Consider the following 21,592-nt stretch of genomic DNA (forward strand, 5'->3'; position numbering starts at 1 on the left):
TTGATCCTGCTTTGTAGTAGACCCCTCTGGTGAGAGACTGCCAGGTTGTTGATGTTGGCTGCTGAATGCAGGTGGAGCTAAGTGGGTCATGGGGAGACTTGTAGGAGCAACTCTAAGGATCCATTCTTCCAGAGCCTGTCTGTGAGGTGCTTACAGGTTTTTTGGTTGGTTTTATTGAATCGTCTCAGTGACTCTACTGCAAAAAACCTGCCTCGTCTGAACCCAGGGACCCATGTCAACATCGCAGCACATCTTATTTACACCTCCCTGCTCTCCGTTAACCGTTAACCATTAACTGTCCTCGTTTCCGGCCCCCGGTGCATTCAATCGGGGCGACCATGACCATGTGAACGTTCAAACCAATTATGTATCCTGGCAGCAGTTTACGGCCAGGCTCATCTTCTGGAGAGGGATTTCTGTAAATGGGATCAGGCTGCTCACAGGGGATTAACATGACGCACCTCCCCTCCGCCTGGAATCTGGAGGATCTTCCTCAATCCTCCTCCAGCCAGTGAAAGGGACATCACAATTAGCCTCACCTGTTGATTTGGACATTTTTGGAGGGAAAGTTTGGGACCGAGGCAAGGGGGAAAACCGGGGAAAGTGCGATACTGTGTTCTGTCATCCGTCTGGGTGAGTTTAGTGAGTTTTCTTTTTCAGGGTCCTGCTGCTATGGGAGAGGAAAGGGCTGTGAAGTAATAACAGCACTCCTCTTTCCTTACCTCTGCTCCTTCTCTCTGGGATGGATTACAGATCACTGGCTGTGCTGACACTCCTGCCCTGCTGGACGAGCTGCAGGAGAGACTGAGAGACCGAGAGAACGGCTGAAACCAGCTAACGGGGAATCAACAGCTGAAACCACCTAACGGGAACAGCTGAAACTCTCAGTAGTGTATTTTCCTTTTAGGAGTCTCCCTAAATTGCCACCATGGCACTAATGAAGGTCAAGTTTGACCTGAAGAAGCGGGTGAAACTAGCTCAGTTCCTATGGCTGATGTACTGGTTCTCAGTGATGGCAGGCGTGCTGGTCTTCAGCATGGGGCTGTTCTTTAAGATCGAGCTGCGTAAGCGCTCAGAGATGATGGACAACAACGAGAGCCACTTTGTCCCTAACTTACTAATCGGCGTGGGGCTGCTGGCCTGTGGGATCAATGCCATGGGAGGCAAGATCTGCTATGACTCCCTGGACCCCAGCAAGTTCTCAAGGTGGAAGCCCATGCTCAAATCCTTCCTAGTCTCCTGTGTGGCTTTCAATTGTCTCCTGGTGCTGACGGCTCTGCTCTGCTTCCTAATGAGGATCCCTCTCCAGTTCACACTGGCTGAGGGCCTGAAGAACGCCCTGAAGTTCTACAAGGACACGGACACGCCGGGACACTGCTACATGAAGAGAACCCTGGACCAGATGCAGATGGAGTTCCGTTGCTGCGGCAACAACAACTTCAGGGACTGGTTCGAGATCCAGTGGGTCAGCAACCGCTACCTGGACTTTGGTGCCAAGGAAGTAAAAGAGTGAGTCATGATATTAGCAACAGATCTAGGATCAGTTCTAAAGCTAACCCAACCCTATCCCTAACCATTAGGTGGTTATCATGCAAAACTGACCTTAGATCAGTGTTAAACATAGTGATGTAAGTTTTATTTTAAATAAGATGCCTCTATCATAGGCCCACACCAACAAATGTTATGAATGGAGATTGCAGAGTTAGTTTATGGGGGGTTCACTGTTCTTAATGGGTGTTCAGTGTAAATGGATTGCAGGTGCGAGGAGGGGGAGGCTAAGGAAGATAAAGGGTCACTTTCTGTTATAAGGTTAAGGAGGGTTACAGGGTCAGTGGATTTGAGATTTTAGTGTTAGAGGTGGTGATGGTGGTGTGTGCATGTGGGTTTGTTTAAAGGGTTACTGAACAGTGTTGGGCTTATGGGAGGTGGGGGAAGGGGATTCAGTCATTAGTGTGCAGTAATAGCGATAATGGTGGGGGGGAGAGGGGTCAGCTTTCTGTGAGAGTTGAAGGGGAATGATGCAGGGGTCTGTTTTGCAGTGTGTCAGGTGTAAGGTGTGTTTGGATGCAGGTGTTTCAAGTGTTGGTTTTCAGTGTAAGTCATACCAAGTGTGTATTTGTGGTTGTCAAAGGGGGCAGTTTTCATCATAAGTGGTGTAAGGTGTACATGCACCCACCCATGTGTTTGCGTGAATGTGTGTGTGTGTGTGATCCTGTGAGTTCTTAGTGGCTCCAGCCCTACTTTAATACACCTCATTCAGCAAATCGGTCCTGTCTAGAGTTGCCTATCCCTGGTCTGTGTCAGCGTTATCATGCATTTTCAGTATTCCCAACGGAGTGTTATTCTATGTCTGTGTTGTTGGGAATGACTGGAAATTATTCATATCCCTGTCACTCTCTCTCATCTCTGATCCCATCAGACTATTCTTTGCATGACTCTGATTTAGAACTGCCCTACAACTGTCAATCACAGTTGAAACCCCACTGCCAGACCACCCAAAGGCCAAATGCACACTTCCTGCTACATAATCAGAGAGATTACCGCTGTCACGGTCAGTCCAGTCAGTCTCACTTTATGGGGATAATCCCTATCTACTCAGACGATCAACAAACTGCTTGATTGATTACCTGTCAACTACAACTATGTTGACAAGCCACAACTAGGTTAACTAGCTACTACTGTATATCCAGCCATCGATTAGTTAGTATGCAGACTAATTCCATTTAGGCAATTCATCCTCATTCGAAGTAATGGATCAACCATCAATTTATGAATTTAATTTCAATACATCCTCTGAAATGCCCTCTCAGTGTAGGAGAGGAAAGTCACTCTGAGAGAGATCCTTCGTAAGTGGTGTGCATCTTGATCTTCCATAATCTTTGGTTGTCATTTCTGAGTCCGTGGCAGATAGATGTCTTTCCAGTGAAGACGTGTGTCCAATGAGAGTTGCTGAATGTTTTTCTCATCTTCAGTGTGCTCATCTGTTTGTGTTGGAGACCGAGATGTAGTGAAAGTATCATCGCTCCTTCCCAATGTAAGCAGAGTTCATTCTTCATTCTCAGTTGGCTCGTGCACCTTTGTTGGAAAGCATGTGACAGTAATCGTTTGCACTGTTTCTTCCCAAATCCAATGTGAGGAGAGCAGAGTATTCCCAGTAGAGAGGGGCTAATGCGGTTAATTCCATTCAAACAGCATGTGAGAGACTGATAGACCTTCATAATCCTCTCTTTACCAGGTACACTGTGAACTGATTTCAGCTCTGTCAGAAACAATGCAAGCACTGCAAACCCTCTATCATGGAAACTGCACGAAAAAGCAGTGTTAGGTTGTGTCAGGGTTGTGTCAGGTCTTTCAGCCTAATACTACCTTTCTAAATACCGATAGTTCACTAGGATTTCATCACGCTTACAGTACATTATGATGGATGGATGGATTGGGTAGTGCTTTTTATATATTGACCCTAAAATCTGCCCTTTGCCCTCTGACCCCCAGTCGCTTAAGCAGTAATGAGAATGGGAAGTACTTGATGAATGGCTACCTTTTCACTCCCCTAACCCCATAAGACCTTGAGCCTAACACACAATACACTGACCCTAAGCCATAACACCTTAACCTCTGCCCTTTGCCCTTTCACCCCCCAGTCGTATCGGCAGCAACGTGGATGGGAAGTACCTGATGGATGCCGTTCCATTCAGCTGCTGTAACCCCAGCTCCCCGCGGCCCTGCATCCAGTACCAGGTGACCAACAACACGGCCCACTACTCCTATGACCACCACACTGAGGACCTGAACATCTGGAAACGGGGCTGCCGCGACGCTCTGATTTCCTACTACGGAGGCATGATGAACACCATAGGAGCCCTGGTGCTGCTGGTCACTATTCTGGAGGTAAGAAAATATAGTCTGTAGAGCATCTACAGATGGACTATCCAAATGAAGTGGCACTAAATACTCCCTCTCACTCTCTTGTTAAAAGGCGTGGGGTGTTTTTTGTGATGAAGTTTGTCACTGAGAGTTGACAAAGATGCCCCAGATGCCTGGCTAGATCCAGAATTCCTGGCATAGTGTCCTCCTGTCCTCTCAATGTTCATTTCCACACCTCCCTCCACCTCCCTCCACCACTTCCACCTACCTCCACCTCCCTCCACCTCCTCCCTCCACTTCCCTCACCTCCCCCACCACCTCCATCCACCTCCTCACCTCCCTCCACCTCACTCCACCTCCCTCACCTACTCCACCTCCCTCCACTTCCCTCATCTCCCTCCGCCTCCCCCCACCACCTCCACCTCCCTCACCTCCTCCACCTCCTCCCTTCACCTCCTCCACCTCCCTCCACCACTTCCACCTACCTCCACCTCCCTCCACCTCCTCCCTCCACTTCCCTCACCTCCCCCACCACCTCCATCCACCTCCTCACCTCCCTCCACCTCCTCGCTCCACCTCCACCTCCCCCCACCACCTCCACCTCCCTCCACCACCTCCCTCCACCTCCACCACCTACCTCCACCTCCCTCACCTCCCCCCACCACCTCCCTCCACTTCCCCCACCACCTCCACCTCCCCCACCACCTCCACCTCCCTCCACCATCTCCCTCCACCTCCACCTCCCTCACCTCCTGCTCTCTGCCGTAGGGGCGGCATCACCTATCAGGTTTACAACGGTACACACAGACACACACCTGCCAGGTTTACAATGGTAAACACAGACACACACCTGCCAGGTTTACAATGGTAAACACAGACACACACGCAGAGGCAGGCTTACAGTGGTAGTACACAGGACTGGTAACGCTTTACTGGTAATCCTGTGGGCCGTGTGGATGCAGGCTTTCACTCCAACCAAAGCAATAACATACCTGACTAATTAAGTCTATATTGAAGACGATGCTTGGATGATTAGTTGATTCAGGTGTGTTACTGCTTTTGGCAGGTGTGTTACTGCTTTTGGCATGTGTCTTATTGTCACGGATTCTGCCGAGGCTGCTCCCCCTCCTGGTACGAGCAGGCATCGGCGGTCGCCGTCCCCGGAGTACTAGCTGCCACAGATCTATGTTTCTGTGTGTGATTGCCTTTGTCTGTCTGTCACACCTGTGTCCTGTGTATTCATCACCTGTCCTATAAGTTCCGTCTTTTTTCTTGGTAGGATTGTGTGTTGTTGTTCGCCTGTCGTTGTGCTGCGTGTTTTGCTTCTTGTTTTGTTATTCTAGTGTTTTACGCTTGTTGCGTAAATGCTCGCCTCTTATTGTTGGAGGTCGTTTGTTTACCGTTTCCTTTTGGAATTGTTGAGTAAACTCTGTTGGACTGAGCCTCGGTGTCCTGCGCCTGACTTCCACCACACATACACCTCACCTCGTGACAGAACAACACACCATCTCCATGGAGTCAGCAGGAACAGCGGCGATACCCGATTCCCTGGAGGACCGGATTAATTACCAGGACGCCATGATCCGCAACTCCGGGGTCGCCATGGACGAGGTGTCCAACAGACTGCGCGGTTGATGAATCGGGAGGTGCCACGCCTTTCACACCATCCCAGCACCAACGGCCAGTCCTCCTCTCTCAGCACCGGAACCCAGTGGCATTCGGCTCTCGCTCCCCGAGGGCATATGACGGTTCTGCAGCCGGGTGTCAGGGGCTTTCTCCTACAGGTAGAACTTTACCTTGCCACCATACACCCGGCGCCCTCGGGATACGAGAGCGTCTCCGCCCTCATCTCCTGTCTCTCCGGGAAAGCGTTGGAGTGGGCCAACGCCGAATGGAGGGGAATAGACGCCGCCACCATCACCTACGCGGAGTTTTCCCGCCGCTTCAGGACTGTCTTCGATCATCCACCTGAGGGGAAAGCGGCGGGAGAGCGTCTATTCCACCTCCGACAGGGGGAAGAGGAGCGCACAGGAGTTCGCACTGGAGTTCCGGACACTAGCAGCGGATGCGGGGATGGAATGAGAGGGCCCTCATTGACCACTATCGGTGTAGCCTACGAGAGGACGTTCGTCGTGAGATGGCCTGCAGGGACACCAACCTGTCGTTCGACCAGCTGGTGGACATCTCCATCAGTCTAGACACCCTGCTGGCTACCCGCGGACGTCCCGAGTGGGGGTCGTCCATTCCATCCTCCAGCACCTCCGAGCCTATTCCTAGGAGCTCGGGGTGCTGGCGCTAGAGAGAGGAGGAGGGAGAACCCGAGGAGGGCCAACCCCTGCACCAACTGTGGCCGTGGAGGACACACCACGGCCAGGTGCTGGGGAGGGTCTTCTGAGAGAGGGGACAACAGGTCACGCACTGGGGAGTCAGTCCAGGTGAGTAGGCGCCCCACTTACCCAGAGCTCTCTGTTGGTCACATGAGTATTCCTGTGCGTTTTCCACAGGTGGCACCTCATTCCCAGCATAAGGCGCTAGTAGATTCAGGCGCAGCTGGGAACTTTATTGATCGTAAATTTTGTGCTAGGTTAGGAATTCCCCTTCGGCCGGTAGAAGTTCCATTCCCTGTCCATGCATTAGACAGCCGGCCGTTGGGGTCGGGTCTTATCAGGGATGTCACAGCACCGCTGACGATGACTACGCAGGGGGGTCATGAGGAGATCATTCAGTTCTATCTGATTGACTCTCCTGCGTACCCAGTGGTGTTGGGGCTTCCCTGGTTAAGTACCCACGATCCTACCATAGCGTGGCAACAGAGGGCTCTTATGGAGTGGTCTGCCCAGTGTGTAGGGAGATGTCTAGGTGTTTCCATAGGGGCGACCTCGGTAGAGAGTCCGAACCAAGTGCCCGCACTGCGCATTCCCCCCGAGTATGAGGATTTAGCACTGGTATTTAGTAAATCGAGGGCAGCAAGGCTACCTCCTCATAGACAGGGGGACTGTGCGATAAATATCCAGACTGGAGCAGCTCTTCCCAGGAGTCATGTGTATCCCCTGTCTCAAGAGGAGACAGCGGCTATGGAGACATACATAGCTGAGTCCTTGGCACAGGGATACATACGGCCCTCTACTTCCCCAGTCTCCTCGAGTTTCTTCTTTGTGAAGAAGAAGGACGGGGGATTGCGCCCGTGTATTGATTATCGTAGTCTCAATCAGATTACAGTTAAATACAGCTACCCACTGCCACTGATTGCGACGATGACGGAATCATTACGCGGGAGCGCGATTCTTCACAAAGTTAGATCTCAGGAGCGCGTACAATCTGGTGCGCATTAGGGGGGATGAATGGAAGACAGCATTTAGTACCACCTCGGGTCATTACGAGTATCTCGTCATGCCATACGGGTTAATGAATGCTCCTTCAGTCTTCCAATCCTTTGTTGACGAGATTTTCCGGGACATGCATGGGCAGGGTGTCGTAGTTTACATCGACGACATCCTGGTGTACTCTTCTACACGAGCCGAGCATGTAGCCCAGGTGCGCCGAGTATTGAGACGACTGTTGGAGCATGACTTGTATGTCAAGGCAGAGAAATGCCTGTTCTTCCAGGAGTCCGTCTCCTTTTTGGGTTATCGTTTGTCCGGCGTCTGGCGTGGAGATAGAGGTAGATCGGGTATCGGCTGTGCGTAATTGGCAAACTCCAACCACCGTAAAGAGGTGCAGCGGTTCTTGGGTTTTGCTAATTACTACCGGAGGTTTATCCGGGGCTTTGGACAGGTTGCAGTTCCCATTACGTCCCTGCTAAAGGGGGTCCGGTGCGCTTGCAGTGGTCAGCTGAGGCGGACAGGGCATTTGTCAAGCTGAAGAACCTGTTCGCCTCGGCCCGGTGCTGGCGCATCCGGATCCCTCTTTGCCTTTCCAAGTAGAGGTGGACGCGTCCGAGACCGGTATTGGGGCAGTCCTGTCACAACGGTCCGGCACGCCACCTAAGCTCCGCCCCTGTGCATTCTACTCTAAGAAGCTCAGCTCGGCGGAGCGCAATTATGACGTTGGGGACAGGGAGCTGTTAGCTGTAGTCCAGGCCCTAAAGGTGTGGAGGCATTGGCTTGAGGGGGCTCAACACCCTTTCCTCATTCTGACTGATCACCGTAACCTGGAGTACATCCGGGCAGCTAGGAGATTGAACCCTCGTCCAGGCTAGGTGGAACATGTTCCTGACCCGGTTTGTTTTTAAGATCACATACATCCCTGGGTCCCAGAACGGTAAGGCAGACGCCTGTCCCGGCAGTATGACACAGAGGAGAGGTCCATTGAGCCTATTTCCATACTGCCGGAGTCTTGTCTGGTGGCTCCGGTAGTATGGGAGGTCGATGCGGAGATCGAGCGGGCGCTGCGTACCGACCCTACTCCCCCGAGTGTCCTGTGGGGCGGACGTACGTTCCGCCTCGAGGTTCGTGATCGGCTTATTTCTTGGGCTCATACATCACCCTCCTCTGGACATCCTGGTATTGGTCGGACGGTGCACTGCCTTAGCGTAAAATACTGGTGGCCAACGTTAGCCAGGGATGTGAGGGTTTATGTCTCCTCCTGCTCGGTATGTGCCCAGTGTAAGGCACCTAGACATTTGCCCAGAGGTAAGTTACATCCTCTGCCCGTTCCACAACGACCATGGTCCCACCTCTCGGTAGATTTTGTGACCGATCTACCCCCTTCCCAGGGTAATACCACCATCTTGGTCGTTGTGGATCGGTTTTCTAAGGCCTGTCGTCTCCTCCCACTGCCGGGTCTCCCTACTGCCCTACAGACCGCCGAGGCCCTCTTTACCCACGTGTTCCGGCACTATGGGGTCCCCGAGGATATTGTGTCCGACCGAGGTCCCCAGTTCACCTCCAGAGTCTGGGGGCTTTCATGGAACGCCTGGGGGTCTCGGGTTATCCTTACCTCGGGTACCACCCAGAGAGCAATGGGCAGGTTGAACGTGGAACCAGGATGTGGGTAGGTTTTTGAGGTCCTATTGCCGGGACCGGCCGAGGAGTGGTCGAGGTATATCCCCTGGGCAGAGATGGCCCAGAACTCTCTCCGCCACTCCTCCACCGGATTAACACCTTTCCAGTGTATTTTAGGGTATCAGCCGGTCCTGGCACCGTGGCACGAGAGCCAGACCGAGGCCCTGCGGTGGACGCAGTGGATTCGGCGCTCGGAGGAGACGTGGGGACGCTGCCCATGTCCATCTGCAGCGTGCCATCCGTCAACAAAAGGCGAGCGCCCGATCGCCACCGCAGTGAGGGGCCGGTGTACGCACCGGGAGATCGAGTCTGGCTCTCGACTCGAAACCTGCCCCTCCGCCTGCCCTGCCGGGAAGCTGGGTCGGCGGTTTGTGGGGCCCCTTTAAAGTCCTGAGAAGGTTGAACGAGGTGTGTTACAGGTTACAACTGCCTATAGAGTACAAAAATATTAACCCCTCGCTCCATGTGTCTCTTCTCAGGCCGGTGGTAGCTGGTCCACTCCAGGATAATGAGATAGGAGAGACCCCTCCGCCCCCTTTGGACATCGAGGGGGCCCCAGCGTACAGAGTCCGGACCATCTTGGACTCGAGGCGCCGGATGAGTGGTCTCCAGTATCTCGTGGAGTGGGAGGGGTACGGTCCGGAGGAACGGTGCTGGGTGCCCAGGAGGGACATCCTCGATCCATCCCTCCTGACTGATTTCCATCGTGGGCATCCCACGCGCCCGGGTCCGCGTCCTCCTGGCCGTCCCCGAGGCCGGGGTCGGCGCACGGCTGGAGCCGCGCGTCAAGGGGGGGGGTACTGTCACGGATTCTGCCGAGGCTGCTCCCCCTCCTGGTACGAGCAGGCATCGGCGGTCGCCGTCCCCGGAGTACTAGCTGCCACAGATCTATGTTTCTGTGTGTGATTGCCTTTGTCTGTCTGTCACACCTGTGTCCTATTGTGTATTCATCACCTGTCCTATAAGTTCCGTCTTTTTTCTTGGTAGGATTGTGTGTTGTTGTTCGCCTGTCGTTGTGCTGCGTGTTTTGCTTCTTGTTTTGTTATTCTAGTGTTTTACGCTTGTTGCGTAAATGCTCGCCTCTTATTGTTGGAGGTCGTTTGTTTACCGTTTCCTTTTGGAATTGTTGAGTAAACTCTGTTGGACTGAGCCTCGGTGTCCTGCGCCTGACTTCCACCACACATACACCTCACCTCATGACACTTATTGCTTTTGTCAGGTGTGTTACTGCTTTCGACTGGCACTAGTCTGCAACCCCCACCGTCCTACGCAGCTAAATGGCGGCCCTTGAACATACGCTGTGTATTTCGTGGTGCAACGCTCTCTTTTCAGAATAAATTCACTTAAAAGGTATGAGAAAAGTGTTACTGTAAAATTGGCATCTTTGCTGTTTTTTAGTATTTTATTGGTATTTGTAATACATGTATTAATACTGATGGAAAATCTCTGTTCTAGAAAACTTGCAGTATTTAAAGAGGGCTGAACTTCCTGATTTAGCTTTGGTTTCAATTCACCTCATTAGGAAGCGCAACTGAGAGCGAGACTTGGGTATTGGAGGCTTTGATGTGGGTGTCTCTGGTGTGTGTGTGTTCGAACATAGGAAGCGTTTGTACTTTCACTCTGCCAAAACAGTACACAGCTACATTCACTCACCCTTCCAGATAACTTGAAACAATCTGACCAGAGGTGTATACAATGATTTAAGCTAGATCTACTCAGGGTTTTCTAATGCTAGCCAGCTTCAGTTAGCTTCACATTCCAGCTCAGGCTTCATTCGTCCTACGACGGTGGATATTGCTTGTCCGCCTGCCTCTAACTATAGCAGGCTTATAATTGTGAGCGCATGTCGCACGTGGCTAGTCGAACGCCGAACTCTTCAATGCATGGGCAAGTCAGTGCCACATTTTAAATTGTGCCGAAATCAAAATGAAAGGAAAGTTATCTTACAAATTCACCAGGCTGTGGTGTGAATTAGGCTTTTAGAAACGCCGTCTTTAGTTATCGTTAATGCCATCTTTGGCGTGCTTTTCAATGCACAAGCACTCTTTCCCCCACACCTATCAATAAAAGCAAAAGTTTCTGTGCAAAGTTTCAAATGCATTCTGTCATTACTAAATGTGTAACGTGATAGGTATTTTAACGTTACTTTTTTAAAAACTTTTTTATTAATAACATATTTAATCAATCATCTTCGTCAAATTAAAGGGATGATGACGCAATCTTTGCGAGAGGGAGGGAATCTGATTTCATTGGTCCTTAACTCGCAGCTCGGACACTTCATTCAGAATAGCGGGATGAAGGATTTGTTACCTGGCTGAAAGGTGAGCAACTTTCGTGGTACCAGTTATCTCGAGTTGAACTCAGTTGACCAAAGTTACTTCACTAACTCCTCAAACCATGTACAGGGCTCAGGTCTTGTGTCTGGAACTGTCAAAATTGTTTTGGCTTTGGATAGCTAGGCTAGTTAGGTACATCAATAAATTACACTATGTAAATGAGATAATATTTTCATGTTGCACATGTTTTTGTTGTCTCATTAAATGCTTTCAATATTTGTATATGAATTTCTACAATTTATAGCTGGTTTGAGGTTTTTAAGTCATTGAAATTTGGAGCTATTGACATTTTAAAATATTGTCCCGTGTACATTGTGTAATTTACTGATGGTCCCTAAAGAGTCCCATATGGATATCAAATATCAAACATTTCAAATTGACCATGGTCATTAGGATAGGGCCATGTGCAGCTGCACTCTGAATTGATAAATACTTGGGTGCTGTCAGCTGTGGGCAGGACCAACCCAAGGAAAACTGTTATGGTACCCTTCATTCTGTGACATTCAATTTTTTCCTAATTATCTTGCAAATCTCTGTTTTGGACGAGACTGACTCAATGACCAAATCTCTCCTATTTACACTTTGTAGTAGTCAATTTAGACACGAGAATAAATGTTTCTGACTAATATGGATGCCACATAGGCCGTTTTCTACCAGAGAAGTTGTTTATTGCCTTCAGTTGCTCTTTAACTTGTCCTGAAAACCTGGACTTGGACTCAATCTGCTGAAGCTTATCAGGGATAAAAACAACCGGAGAGATCTCCTACCTGGAATAGCCATGGTTACGCAACTGTCTCCATGGTTTTACCTTACCTATAGCTTTGTCAGAGGGGTCATGCTAGAAGGGATCCAGCTTTTGTCAAATTAATGTCAGATTTGACTTTTCGTAGCAGGTTTGGAGAATTAATGTAGCAGGTTAGGGGAATTAGGTTAAGGTTAGGAAAAGGGATCAAATGCCAAAAAATCAACTTTTGACAAAAGCTGGATCCCTTCTAGCCATGACCTGTCAGAGGTGGAGGGATGTCTTACGTTGGGGGAGGGACCAACTACATTTACATTTACATCATTTAGCAGACGCTCTTATCCAGAGCGACTTATAAATTGGTGCATTCAACTTATGATAGCCAGTGGGACAACCACTTTTATTTTTATTTTTTTATTTTTTTATGGGGGGGTGGGGAGGGGGGGGGGGGTAGAAGGATTACTTTATACTATTCCAGGTATTCCTTAAAGAGGTAGGGTTTCAAGTGTCTCCGGAAGGTGGTCAGTGACTCCGCTGTCCTGGCGTCATGGGGGAGCTTGTTCCACCATTGGGGTGCCAGAGCAGCAAATAGCTTTGACTGGGCTGAGCGGGAACTGTGCTTCTGTAGAGGTAGGGGAGCTAGCAGGCCAGAGGTGGATGAACGCAGTGCCCTCGTTTGGGTGTAGGGTCTGATCAGAGCCTGAAGGTAAGGAGGTGCCGTTCCCCTCACAGCTCCGTAGGCAAGCACCATGGTCTTGTAGTAGATGCAAGCCTCAACTGGAAGCCAGTGGAGTGTGCGGAGGAGCGGGGTGACATGAGAGAACTTGGGAAGGTCGAACACCAGACGGGCTGCAGCGTTCTGGATAAGTTGTAGGGGTTTAATGGCACAGGCAGGGAGCCCAGCCAACAGCGAGTTGCAGTAATCCAGACGGGAGATGACAAGTGCCTGGATTAGGACCTGTGCCGCTTTCTGTGTGAGGTAGGGTCGTACTCTGCGAATGTTGTAGAGCATGAACCTGCAGGATCGGGTCACCGCTTTGATGTTAGCAGAGAACGACAGGGTGTTGTCCAGGGTCACGCCAAGGTTCTTTGCACTCTGGGAGGAGGACACAATGGAGTTGTCAACCGTGATGGCGAGATCATGGAGCGGGCAGTCCTTCCCCGGGAGGAAGAGCAGCTCCGTCTTGCTGAGATTCAGCTTGAGGTGGTGACCCGACATCCACACTGATATGTCTGCCAGACATGCAGAGATGCGATTCGCCACCTGGTTATCAGAAGGGGGAAAGGAGAAAATGAATTGTGTGTCGTCTGCGTAGCAATGATAGGAGAGACCATGTGAGGATATGACAGAGCCAAGTGACTTGGTGTATAGAGAGAATGGGAGAGGGCCTAGAACTGAGGCCTGGGGGACACCAGTGGTGAGAGCACGTGGTGCGGAGACAGATTCTCGCCACGCCACCTGGTAGGAGCGACCTGTCGGGTAGGACACAATCCAAGAGTGAGCAGCGCCGGAGATGCCCAACTCAGAGAGGAGGATCTGATGGTTCACAGTATCAAAGGCAGCGGATAGGTCTAGAAGGATAAGAGCAGAGGAGAGAGAGTTAGCTTTAGCAGTGCGGAGAGCCTCCGTGACACAGAGAAGAGCAGTCTCAGTTGAATGACCAGTCTTGAAACCTGACTGGTTTGGATCAAGAAGGTAATTCTGAGAGAGATAGCAGGAGAGTTGGCTAGAGACGGCACGCTCAAGAGTTTTGGAGAGAAAAGAAAGAAGGGATACTGGTCTGTAGTTGTTGACATCGGAGGGATCGAGTGTAGGTTTTTTGAGGAGGGGTGCAACTCTCGCTCTCTTGAAGATGGAAGGGACATGGCCAGCGGTCAAGGATGAGTTGATGAGCGAGGTGAGGTAAGGGAGAAGGTCTCCGGAAATGGTCTGGAGAAGAAAGGAGGGGATAGGGTCAAGCGGGCAGGTTGTTGGGCGGCCGGCCATCACAAGTCGCAAGATTTCATCTGGAGAGAGAGGGGAGAAAGAAGTCAAAGCATAGGGTAGGGCAGTGTGAGCAGGACCAGCGGTGTCATTTGACTTAATAAATGAGGATCGGATGTCGTCAACCTTCTTTTCAAAATGGTTGACAAAGTCATCCACAGACAGGGAGGAGGGAGGGGGAGGAGGAGGATTCAGCAGGGAGGAGAAGGTGGCAAAGAGCTTCCTAGGGTTAGAGGCAGAGGCTTGAAATTTAGAGTGGTAGAAAGTGGCTTTGGCAGCGGAAACAGAGGAAGAGAATGTAGAGAGGAGGGAGTGAAAAGATGACAGGTCCGCAGGGAGTCTAGTTTTCCTCCATTTCCGCTCGGCTGCCCGGAGCCCTCTTCTGTGAGCTTGCAATGAGTCGTCAAGCCACGGAGCAGGAAGGGAGGACCGAGCCGGCCGGGAGGATAGGGGACGTAGAGAGTCAAAAGATGCAGAAAGGGAGGAGAGGAGGGTTGAGGAGGCAGAATCAGGAGATTGGAGGGAGAAGGATTGAGCAGAGGGAAGAGATGATAGGATGGAAGAGGAGAGAGTAGCGGGAGAGAGAGAGCGAAGGTTGCGACGGCACATTACCATCTGAGTAGGGGCAGAGTGAGTAGTGTTGGAGGAGAGCGAGAGAGAAAAGGATACAAAGTAGTGGTCGGAGACTTGGAGGGGAGTTGCAGTGAGATTAGTAGAAGAACAGCATCTAGTAAAGATGAGGTCAAGCGTATTGCCTGCCTTGTGAGTAGGGGGGGACGGTGAGAGGGTGAGGTCAAAAGAGGAAAGGAGTGGAAAGAAGGAGGCAGAGAGAAATGAGTCAAAGGCAGACGTAGGGAGGTTAAAGTCACCCAGAATTGTAAGGGGTGAGCCATCCTCAGGAAAGGAACTTATCAAGGCGTCAAGCTCATTGATGAACTCTCCAAGGGAACCTGGAGGGCGATAAATGACAAGGATGTTAAGCTTGAATGGGCTAGTGACTGTGACAGCATGGAATTCAAATGAGGAGATAGACAGATGGGTCAGGGGAAAAAGAGAGCATGTCCACTTGGGAGAGATGAGGATTCATGTGCCACCGCCGCGCTGACCAGATGCTCTCGGGGTATGCGAGAACACTTGGTTAGACGAGGAAAGAGCAGTAGGAGTAGAAATCAGACTCTAGATCTAATGCTGGGGGTTATAAGATGACCAATCAAAAACACAGATAGTTTGGAGTGATACCGGAAGAAGAAACAAAAAAATGGAGGAGTTTGCAACGGCCATATGGCTTTGAAGAGGAATCATGGAACAAGAACAGGAATATTGGGACAGGGACACAGAAAGGGGGATTTCTGAGGCGTAAAAAGAGGAAGAGGAGGTGGAAGAGAATAAGGAAAGCAGAGGTTGGATTTGAATCTGAGGAAGATGGTGATAAAAATGGAGATGGGGTGTCGAAGAAGATTGGTGTCAAGTGCAAAAAGAGTGAGCCGTGTTCCAGTCCGAGTTCTGGAGGAGAAATTGAAGTAAATGAGGGTAGGTTGGTGGAAGGTGTCGTGAAGCTCTAGGAACCTGAGCTTGGCATCGTTGGACATGATAAAAAAATTATCTGGTCCAATAGGAGTGACATTTTTGGAGAAAGTGGACCCTTGTCTTTTGGCGGATCCATTTGTGGTTTCAGGGTGGGAATCAGTGAAGGTAACCTGTAGTGGACTTGTAATATTTGTTTGTGTTTCTTCTGACCAGAGGGAGCAGGCGCTCCGTGTCACGTAATTTGGGTCAAGATCTGTTTCGTGCTTTGCTATCAGGAACAGGATCACCATTGAAAGGAGTGATTTCTGGGGTAGCGTTAAGTGTGGAGGTGGAGCAATTGAAGTTGAAAATTCCTGGTGTTTGTGATGCCCGCTGTTTGGTGCGACGCAGACCTGATGGGGAGTGTGGTGAAACAGAGGAGTCATTGTCTGTCCTTTTGAGTCAGTCTCTACTGACAAAGTCATGTTATCAGTTATCCTGTTAGAGCTTTAATGCTTTAGGTGCAACGTTTATGGTCATGTCACCGCAGTGTGTAGGAGGGAGATTCTGAGATGTGGGAAGTGTGCAGGAGGGCATGGGACAGAGGGATGTGTAGTTTTGGTGGATAAAGTTGTGTGTGTCAACTGTAGGGGTGCTCATGTTGCTGGGGTTCGGAAGTGTCCGGTGCGAGAGAGGCAGGTTGAGGTGGCCAGAGTCAGAGTAGTGCAGAAGGTGTCATATACTGAGGCAGTGAAGAAAGTAGAGGAGGATGGGTCAATGGTGAGGGGTCTTGAGAGGATCCCTGTGAGTAGTAGTTTGTGTCAGAGGGTGTTTCGGGCTTCAGTAAGGCTGGCTTCTTAGCGTTCATAGCAATGGTTATCAACTCTACCGCAGAAGTGGAATGTAAATCACAGAAAATAGATGTTGTGGTGGCAGCTGCAGAGAAGTATTTGGGCATACGAGATTTGACTTCAGAAGAGTTACAGGGTGTGTTGAGTGGTGGTGTCCAGTCCTCCCAGGCCTTCGGCATGGTGCAGGAGCAAATAGGGTCAAAGTAGTGGAATGGGGTATGTGTCTTTTATTCGGTCCTGTAGGCCTACACAGATGCTACTACATTAGCCGGTGTAGCGAACTTATGATTGCTGTTGCCTGTTCCCTGTCAGTGTGATTCTCTGTTTTTAGCTAACTCTTTGCTTCAGACGGGTTTGATGCGTTGACTTGGAACATAAGCAAAGCTATATTTCAGTTGCTGAATGTTAATTGGTGTGCTCCGTTAGACGCGTCAGCCTGCGCTAACAGCTATAGCTATCTCTTTCAGTGTCTACCCCTGTAGGTTGGTTAATGTGGGATAAGGTTTAGTTATGGTGGGTTTTCACTTCCAGTACATGAGCATGTCGCTGAAGCTAGCTTCTACCTCAGGCCAGGTGTAGCTCTTCACCCAAGCCAGATGTACTGTAGCTCTACACCCAGGCTAGCTGTAAGTCTTAGCCCAGGCTAGCTGTAACTAATACATGTCTCTCTCCATACCCTGTAGGTTATTGTGACGATCGGCCTACAGTACGTGAACACCTCCCTGTCCAACCTGGCCAACCCAGAGGACCCAGAAAGTGAGAGCGAAGGCTGGATCCTGGAGAAGACGGTGAAGGAGACATTTACTGATATTATGGACAAGATGAAAGCCATGAGCAAGGGTAATGTAGTGGACGAGGCCGGAGTGGATGGTGTCGCCACGGTGAGCTGAACAAGACACGTTGACACAAATTGAGACCACTCCCACCGAAGGGAAGAAAGGCAGATTGACCACCTCCTTTGCATTTATTACACAAAATACACACATGATACACACATAATTCACACATATTACACACATAATGCACACATAATACACACAAAATACACACATAATACACACATACATGCACAACACACACAATTCTGTCCATCTGAAGGGAAAACTGAAATGGACACAAATGGACTCTTTAGTACATGTCAGCACTTACGACATTTTGAATGTACGAATGCATGAATGTATGTATAAGTTACATTATAACCAATTTCCAATATGCCCTCCCCCAATCCAATACACACAGACTCAAACACAATACACACTTTTTCTAACACTCATACTTTTTCCACACACACACACACACACACACACACAGACTTCCTCCAACCCCAACTTTGCTACTCTGCTTCAGTTCCCGTTTGATGGGAGGCTTTCTCTGTGTGTTTTCTTACATTCTGCATAATTCTGCTCAATTTCATATTTTATAACTTTATTTTTATCCCATTATTAATCAAACGAGGGTGAGAAACAAAACACCCCCCACTGTCATGTCAGATGTTTTGCATTGTACTGAGAACATTTATGTTTCCTATGTAATTTTAACAGGTTAAGAGTAAGGTCAGGGAAGCAGGTATGTTGTGTTTTATGGATGGTGTGGGGCTGGTGGTTGTGATGCAACCCGCTCCCCCTCCCAGAGAGGAGGTTCAAGTGGAAAGGTTAAAGGTTAATTCATAGCCCAAGGAAGAGCGAGTTTTATATATATTTTTGATCCACCTGTAGTGCACTTTTCTTATTAAATAATTCATAGCAAATTCCAAAGAAAAGGACTGTAACACCCCAGACATCACCTCTTTAAAACCCTTCATTTCTTACTGTTAATTTGAGAGATGGAGGGGGGCTGGAGACTCCTGGGCTGGAAGAGGTGGAACCATTTTACACTAACCCGATGTTGTTGAAGTTTGGGGGGGAGGGGCTAAAGGAGACGTGGCGGGGGTGAACCAGGGGTGACCCCAAAGTTGAGGAGGACATTTGAGATTGGCAGCTAAACCCCTGACCTCTGACCTCTGAACTCTGACCCCAGCCCCCTGCTCTGTGAGGTCACTCAGCAGGTCCAATCAGCATTCTCTTATTGGACTATCAAGAGCTACGGTATATACCAACACATTTACAGACCAACGCCCAGGCTACTGTTGTCTTTGTAAATAGTCTAGTATTGATACATTACTTTTTTAAACAATGTAATTCATCTAAATTATTTTATTTACTGTAAAGAAAATGTTTTGCCATGAGAAATCCATCTGTTTTTATTTTCTGTATGTTGTGTAGAAAGATGATGAGGCCATTGTGTAAATTAAAATGTTAATAAAGGAAGCTAGCCCTGTGAAGTAGAGTTGGACATATTGGTTTTGTGTTGTTTCTATTTAAGACTGATCAAAGATCAAACGGCAATGCCTTCTGGGAACTCAGCGGGATGCCTGATTTAGCCAATTGGATCAGGGTAATCATCAGATTATCGCATTCACATGGACACAGGACAACCCTGCACATGGAGACTGAAGGACAAGGGTGTGTGTGTGTGCATGTGTGTTCTGTGACTTTAGATGTAAAAAAAATCACAACTTCATATCTCCAACGTTCTATGTGTTTCTAGTTGTTAAGCGAACAAAGTATCCGCCATTAACTACATTACCAATTCCAATGTCGTCATTCAAGCACCTTTGCAAGACTTCCTTGATAAATATACTAATTGAATTGTTACATTTATTGTCTAATTGTCAATGACATTATGTGATTGTCTGTGTCCAGTGGTAAGCAGTAAATCCTATAAATCAGACAACGCCAGTCATTCATCTGAGCATCCAATGACCAACAGAGATACAACAACGTTATTCACCTATAGGCGATCATCACATATTTTGTCAAGTAAGTCGCCAACCAACTCCATAGGGCCAAATTCTGTTTCACTTAGGCTGCGCTTACACAGGCAGCCCAATTCTGATATTTGTTCAACTAATTGGTCTTTTGACCAATCACATCAGATCTTTTTCAGTTTAGTGGAAAAAAAAAATCAGATTTGGGTTTCCTGTCTAAATGCAGCCTTGGCCGTAATATTTATAATCGGCATATTAAGTCAGAGGGGAGACCTATAGAGAGCAGAACAGCAGTAGTTGTTATTATGGTAATGTAAGGACCAGGTATAATGAGGTAGCTAGCTAGTGCGTGGGGGCCTGAGGGGTAGTTAGCAGGTGTGTGGGGTAGTTAGCTAGTGAGTGGGGGCCTGAGGGATAGTTAGCGGGTGTGTGGGGTAGTTAGCTAGTGAGTGGGGGCCTGAGGGGTAGTTAGCGGGTGTGTGGGGTAGGTAGCTAGTGCGTGGGGGCCTGAGGGGTAGTTAGCGGGTGTGTGGGTTAGTTAGCTAGTGAGTTGGGGCCTGAGGGGTAGTTAGCGGGTGTGTGGGGTAGTTAGCTAGTGCGTGGGGGCCTGAGGGGTAGTTAGCGGGTGTGTGGGTTAGTTAGCTAGTGAGTTGGGGCCTGAGGGGTAGTTAGCGGGTGTGTGGGGTAGTTAGCTAGTGAGTTGGGGCCTGAGGGGTAGTTAGCGGGTGTGTGGGGTAGTTAGCTAGTGAGTGGGGGCCTGAGGGATAGTTAGTGGGTGTGTGGGGTAGGTAGCTAGTGAGTGGGGGCCTGAGGGATAGTTAGTGGGTGTGTGGGTTAGTTAGCTAGTGAGTTGGGGCCTGAGGGGTAGTTAGCGGGTGTGTGGGTTAGTTAGCTAGTGAGTTGGGGCCTGAGGGGTAGTTAGCGGGTGTGTGGGGTAGTTAGCTAGTGAGTGGGGGCCTGAGGGATAGTTAGTGGGTGTGTGGGGTAGTTAGCTTGTGAGTTGGGGCCTGAGGGGTAGTTAGCGGGTGTGTGGGGTAGTTAGCTAGTTAGTGGGGGCCTGAGGGATAGTTAGTGGGTGTGTGGGGTAGTTAGCTTGTGAGTTGGGGCCTGAGGGGTAGTTAGTGGGTGTGTGGGGTAGTTAGCTAGTGAGTTGGGGCCTGAGGGGTAGTTAGCAGGTGTGTGGGGTAGTTAGCTAGTGAGTGGGGCCTGAGGGATAGTTAGTGGGTGTGTGGGGTAGTTAGCTAGTGAGTGGGGGCCTGAGGGATAGTTAGTGGGTGTGTGGGGTAGTTAGCTAGTGCGTGGGGGCCTGAGGGATAGTTAGTGGGTGTGTGGGGTAGTTAGCTAGTGAGTGGGGGCCTGAGGGGTAGTTAGTGGGTGTGTGGGGTAGTTAGCTAGTGAGTGGGGGCCTGAGGGGTAGTTAGTGGGTGTGTGGGGTAGTTAGCTAGTGAGTGGGGGCCTGAGGGATAGTTAGTGGGTGTGTGGGGTAGTTAGCTAGTGAGTGGGGGCCTGAGGGATAGTTAGTGGGTGTGTGGGGTAGCTGCAGGCAGCGGTAAAGAGGCCAACAGTAGGTGGTATTGTGGTTAACCAGCAGGTCTGACCAGATAAGAGGCCTAAAGAGGCTTTGGATTAGCATCATAAGACAGCCTTGAGAACAACTATACAGCCCTGGAATTACGTCACTAAGTAGGGATGCTATGAGCTGAATCAGGGGAAAGCGGTACCCGCTAAGCAAGCAGCATGACGTCTATTACAATACCTTCTGTTTACCACAGAGAGTGTTAGATTCTATCTGTTCTCTTCTACCTTTCCTAGCTGGCAAAGTACCAGGATGTTGTTTTGAAGTTATGAACCTCAATTTAGATAACTGAATTTTAAAACTTAATCTGAATGCATCTGAGAAATTTAATATATTAAACTTTGGTCAACTTGCCCACCACCTCAAGCTCAACCTTGACAAGACAGAGCTGCTCTTCCTCCCAGGGAAGGCCTGCCCGCTCCAAGACCTCTCCATCACAGTTGATAACTCCACAGTGTCCCCATCCCAGTGTGCAAAGAACCTTGGCATGACCCTGGACAATACCCTGTCGTTCTCTGCAAACATCAAAGCAGTGACTGGCTCTTGCAGGTTCATGCTCTACAACCCTCAAACTCAACTCTGGACCTCAAAGCCAGTTCCACTGCTTTTTGTCATTGTTCCCCTTTAATCAGGGACTGATTTAGACCTGGGACACCAGGTGGATGCAATTCGTTATCAGGTAGAACAGAAAACCAGCAGGCTACCTCTGGTCTCTTGAACCTCCCACCCCTACGGGAGGGCAGCTCCCGCTCAGCCCAGTCAAAGCTCTTCTCTGTCCTGGCACCCCAATGGTGTAACAAGCTTCCCCCTGATGCTAGGACAGCAGAGTCCCTGCCCATCTTCTGAAAACATCTGAAACCCTACCTCTTTAAAGAGTATCTTAAATAATCCCACAGCCTCTCCCCTTCGCACCCCCTCCTCACC

General features: G+C 49.6%; 1 protein-coding gene across 2 annotated transcripts; it reads left to right on the top strand.

The window, feature by feature from the left end:
- Positions 1-505: 505 nt before the first annotated feature.
- On the top strand, positions 506-18,610 carry LOC121584705 (peripherin-2-like). 2 transcript variants are annotated; one of them, XM_041900798.2, is made up of 4 exons: positions 506-633; positions 754-1,509; positions 3,642-3,888; positions 16,970-18,610. In XM_041900798.2, the coding sequence occupies exons 2-4, from the start codon at positions 929-931 to the stop codon at positions 17,174-17,176; spliced, it is 1,035 nt and encodes a 344-aa protein (XP_041756732.1). In that variant the 5' UTR covers positions 506-633; positions 754-928; the 3' UTR covers positions 17,177-18,610. The 2 variants fall into 2 exon arrangements, with proteins under 2 accessions (XP_041756732.1, XP_045079969.1); XM_045224034.1 differs by having other exon boundaries at positions 506-1,509.
- Positions 18,611-21,592: the final 2,982 nt, after the last annotated feature.

Source organism: Coregonus clupeaformis, chromosome 1, assembly GCF_020615455.1.
Source record: "Coregonus clupeaformis isolate EN_2021a chromosome 1, ASM2061545v1, whole genome shotgun sequence".
NCBI classification, from domain to species: Eukaryota; Metazoa; Chordata; class Actinopteri; order Salmoniformes; family Salmonidae; genus Coregonus; species Coregonus clupeaformis.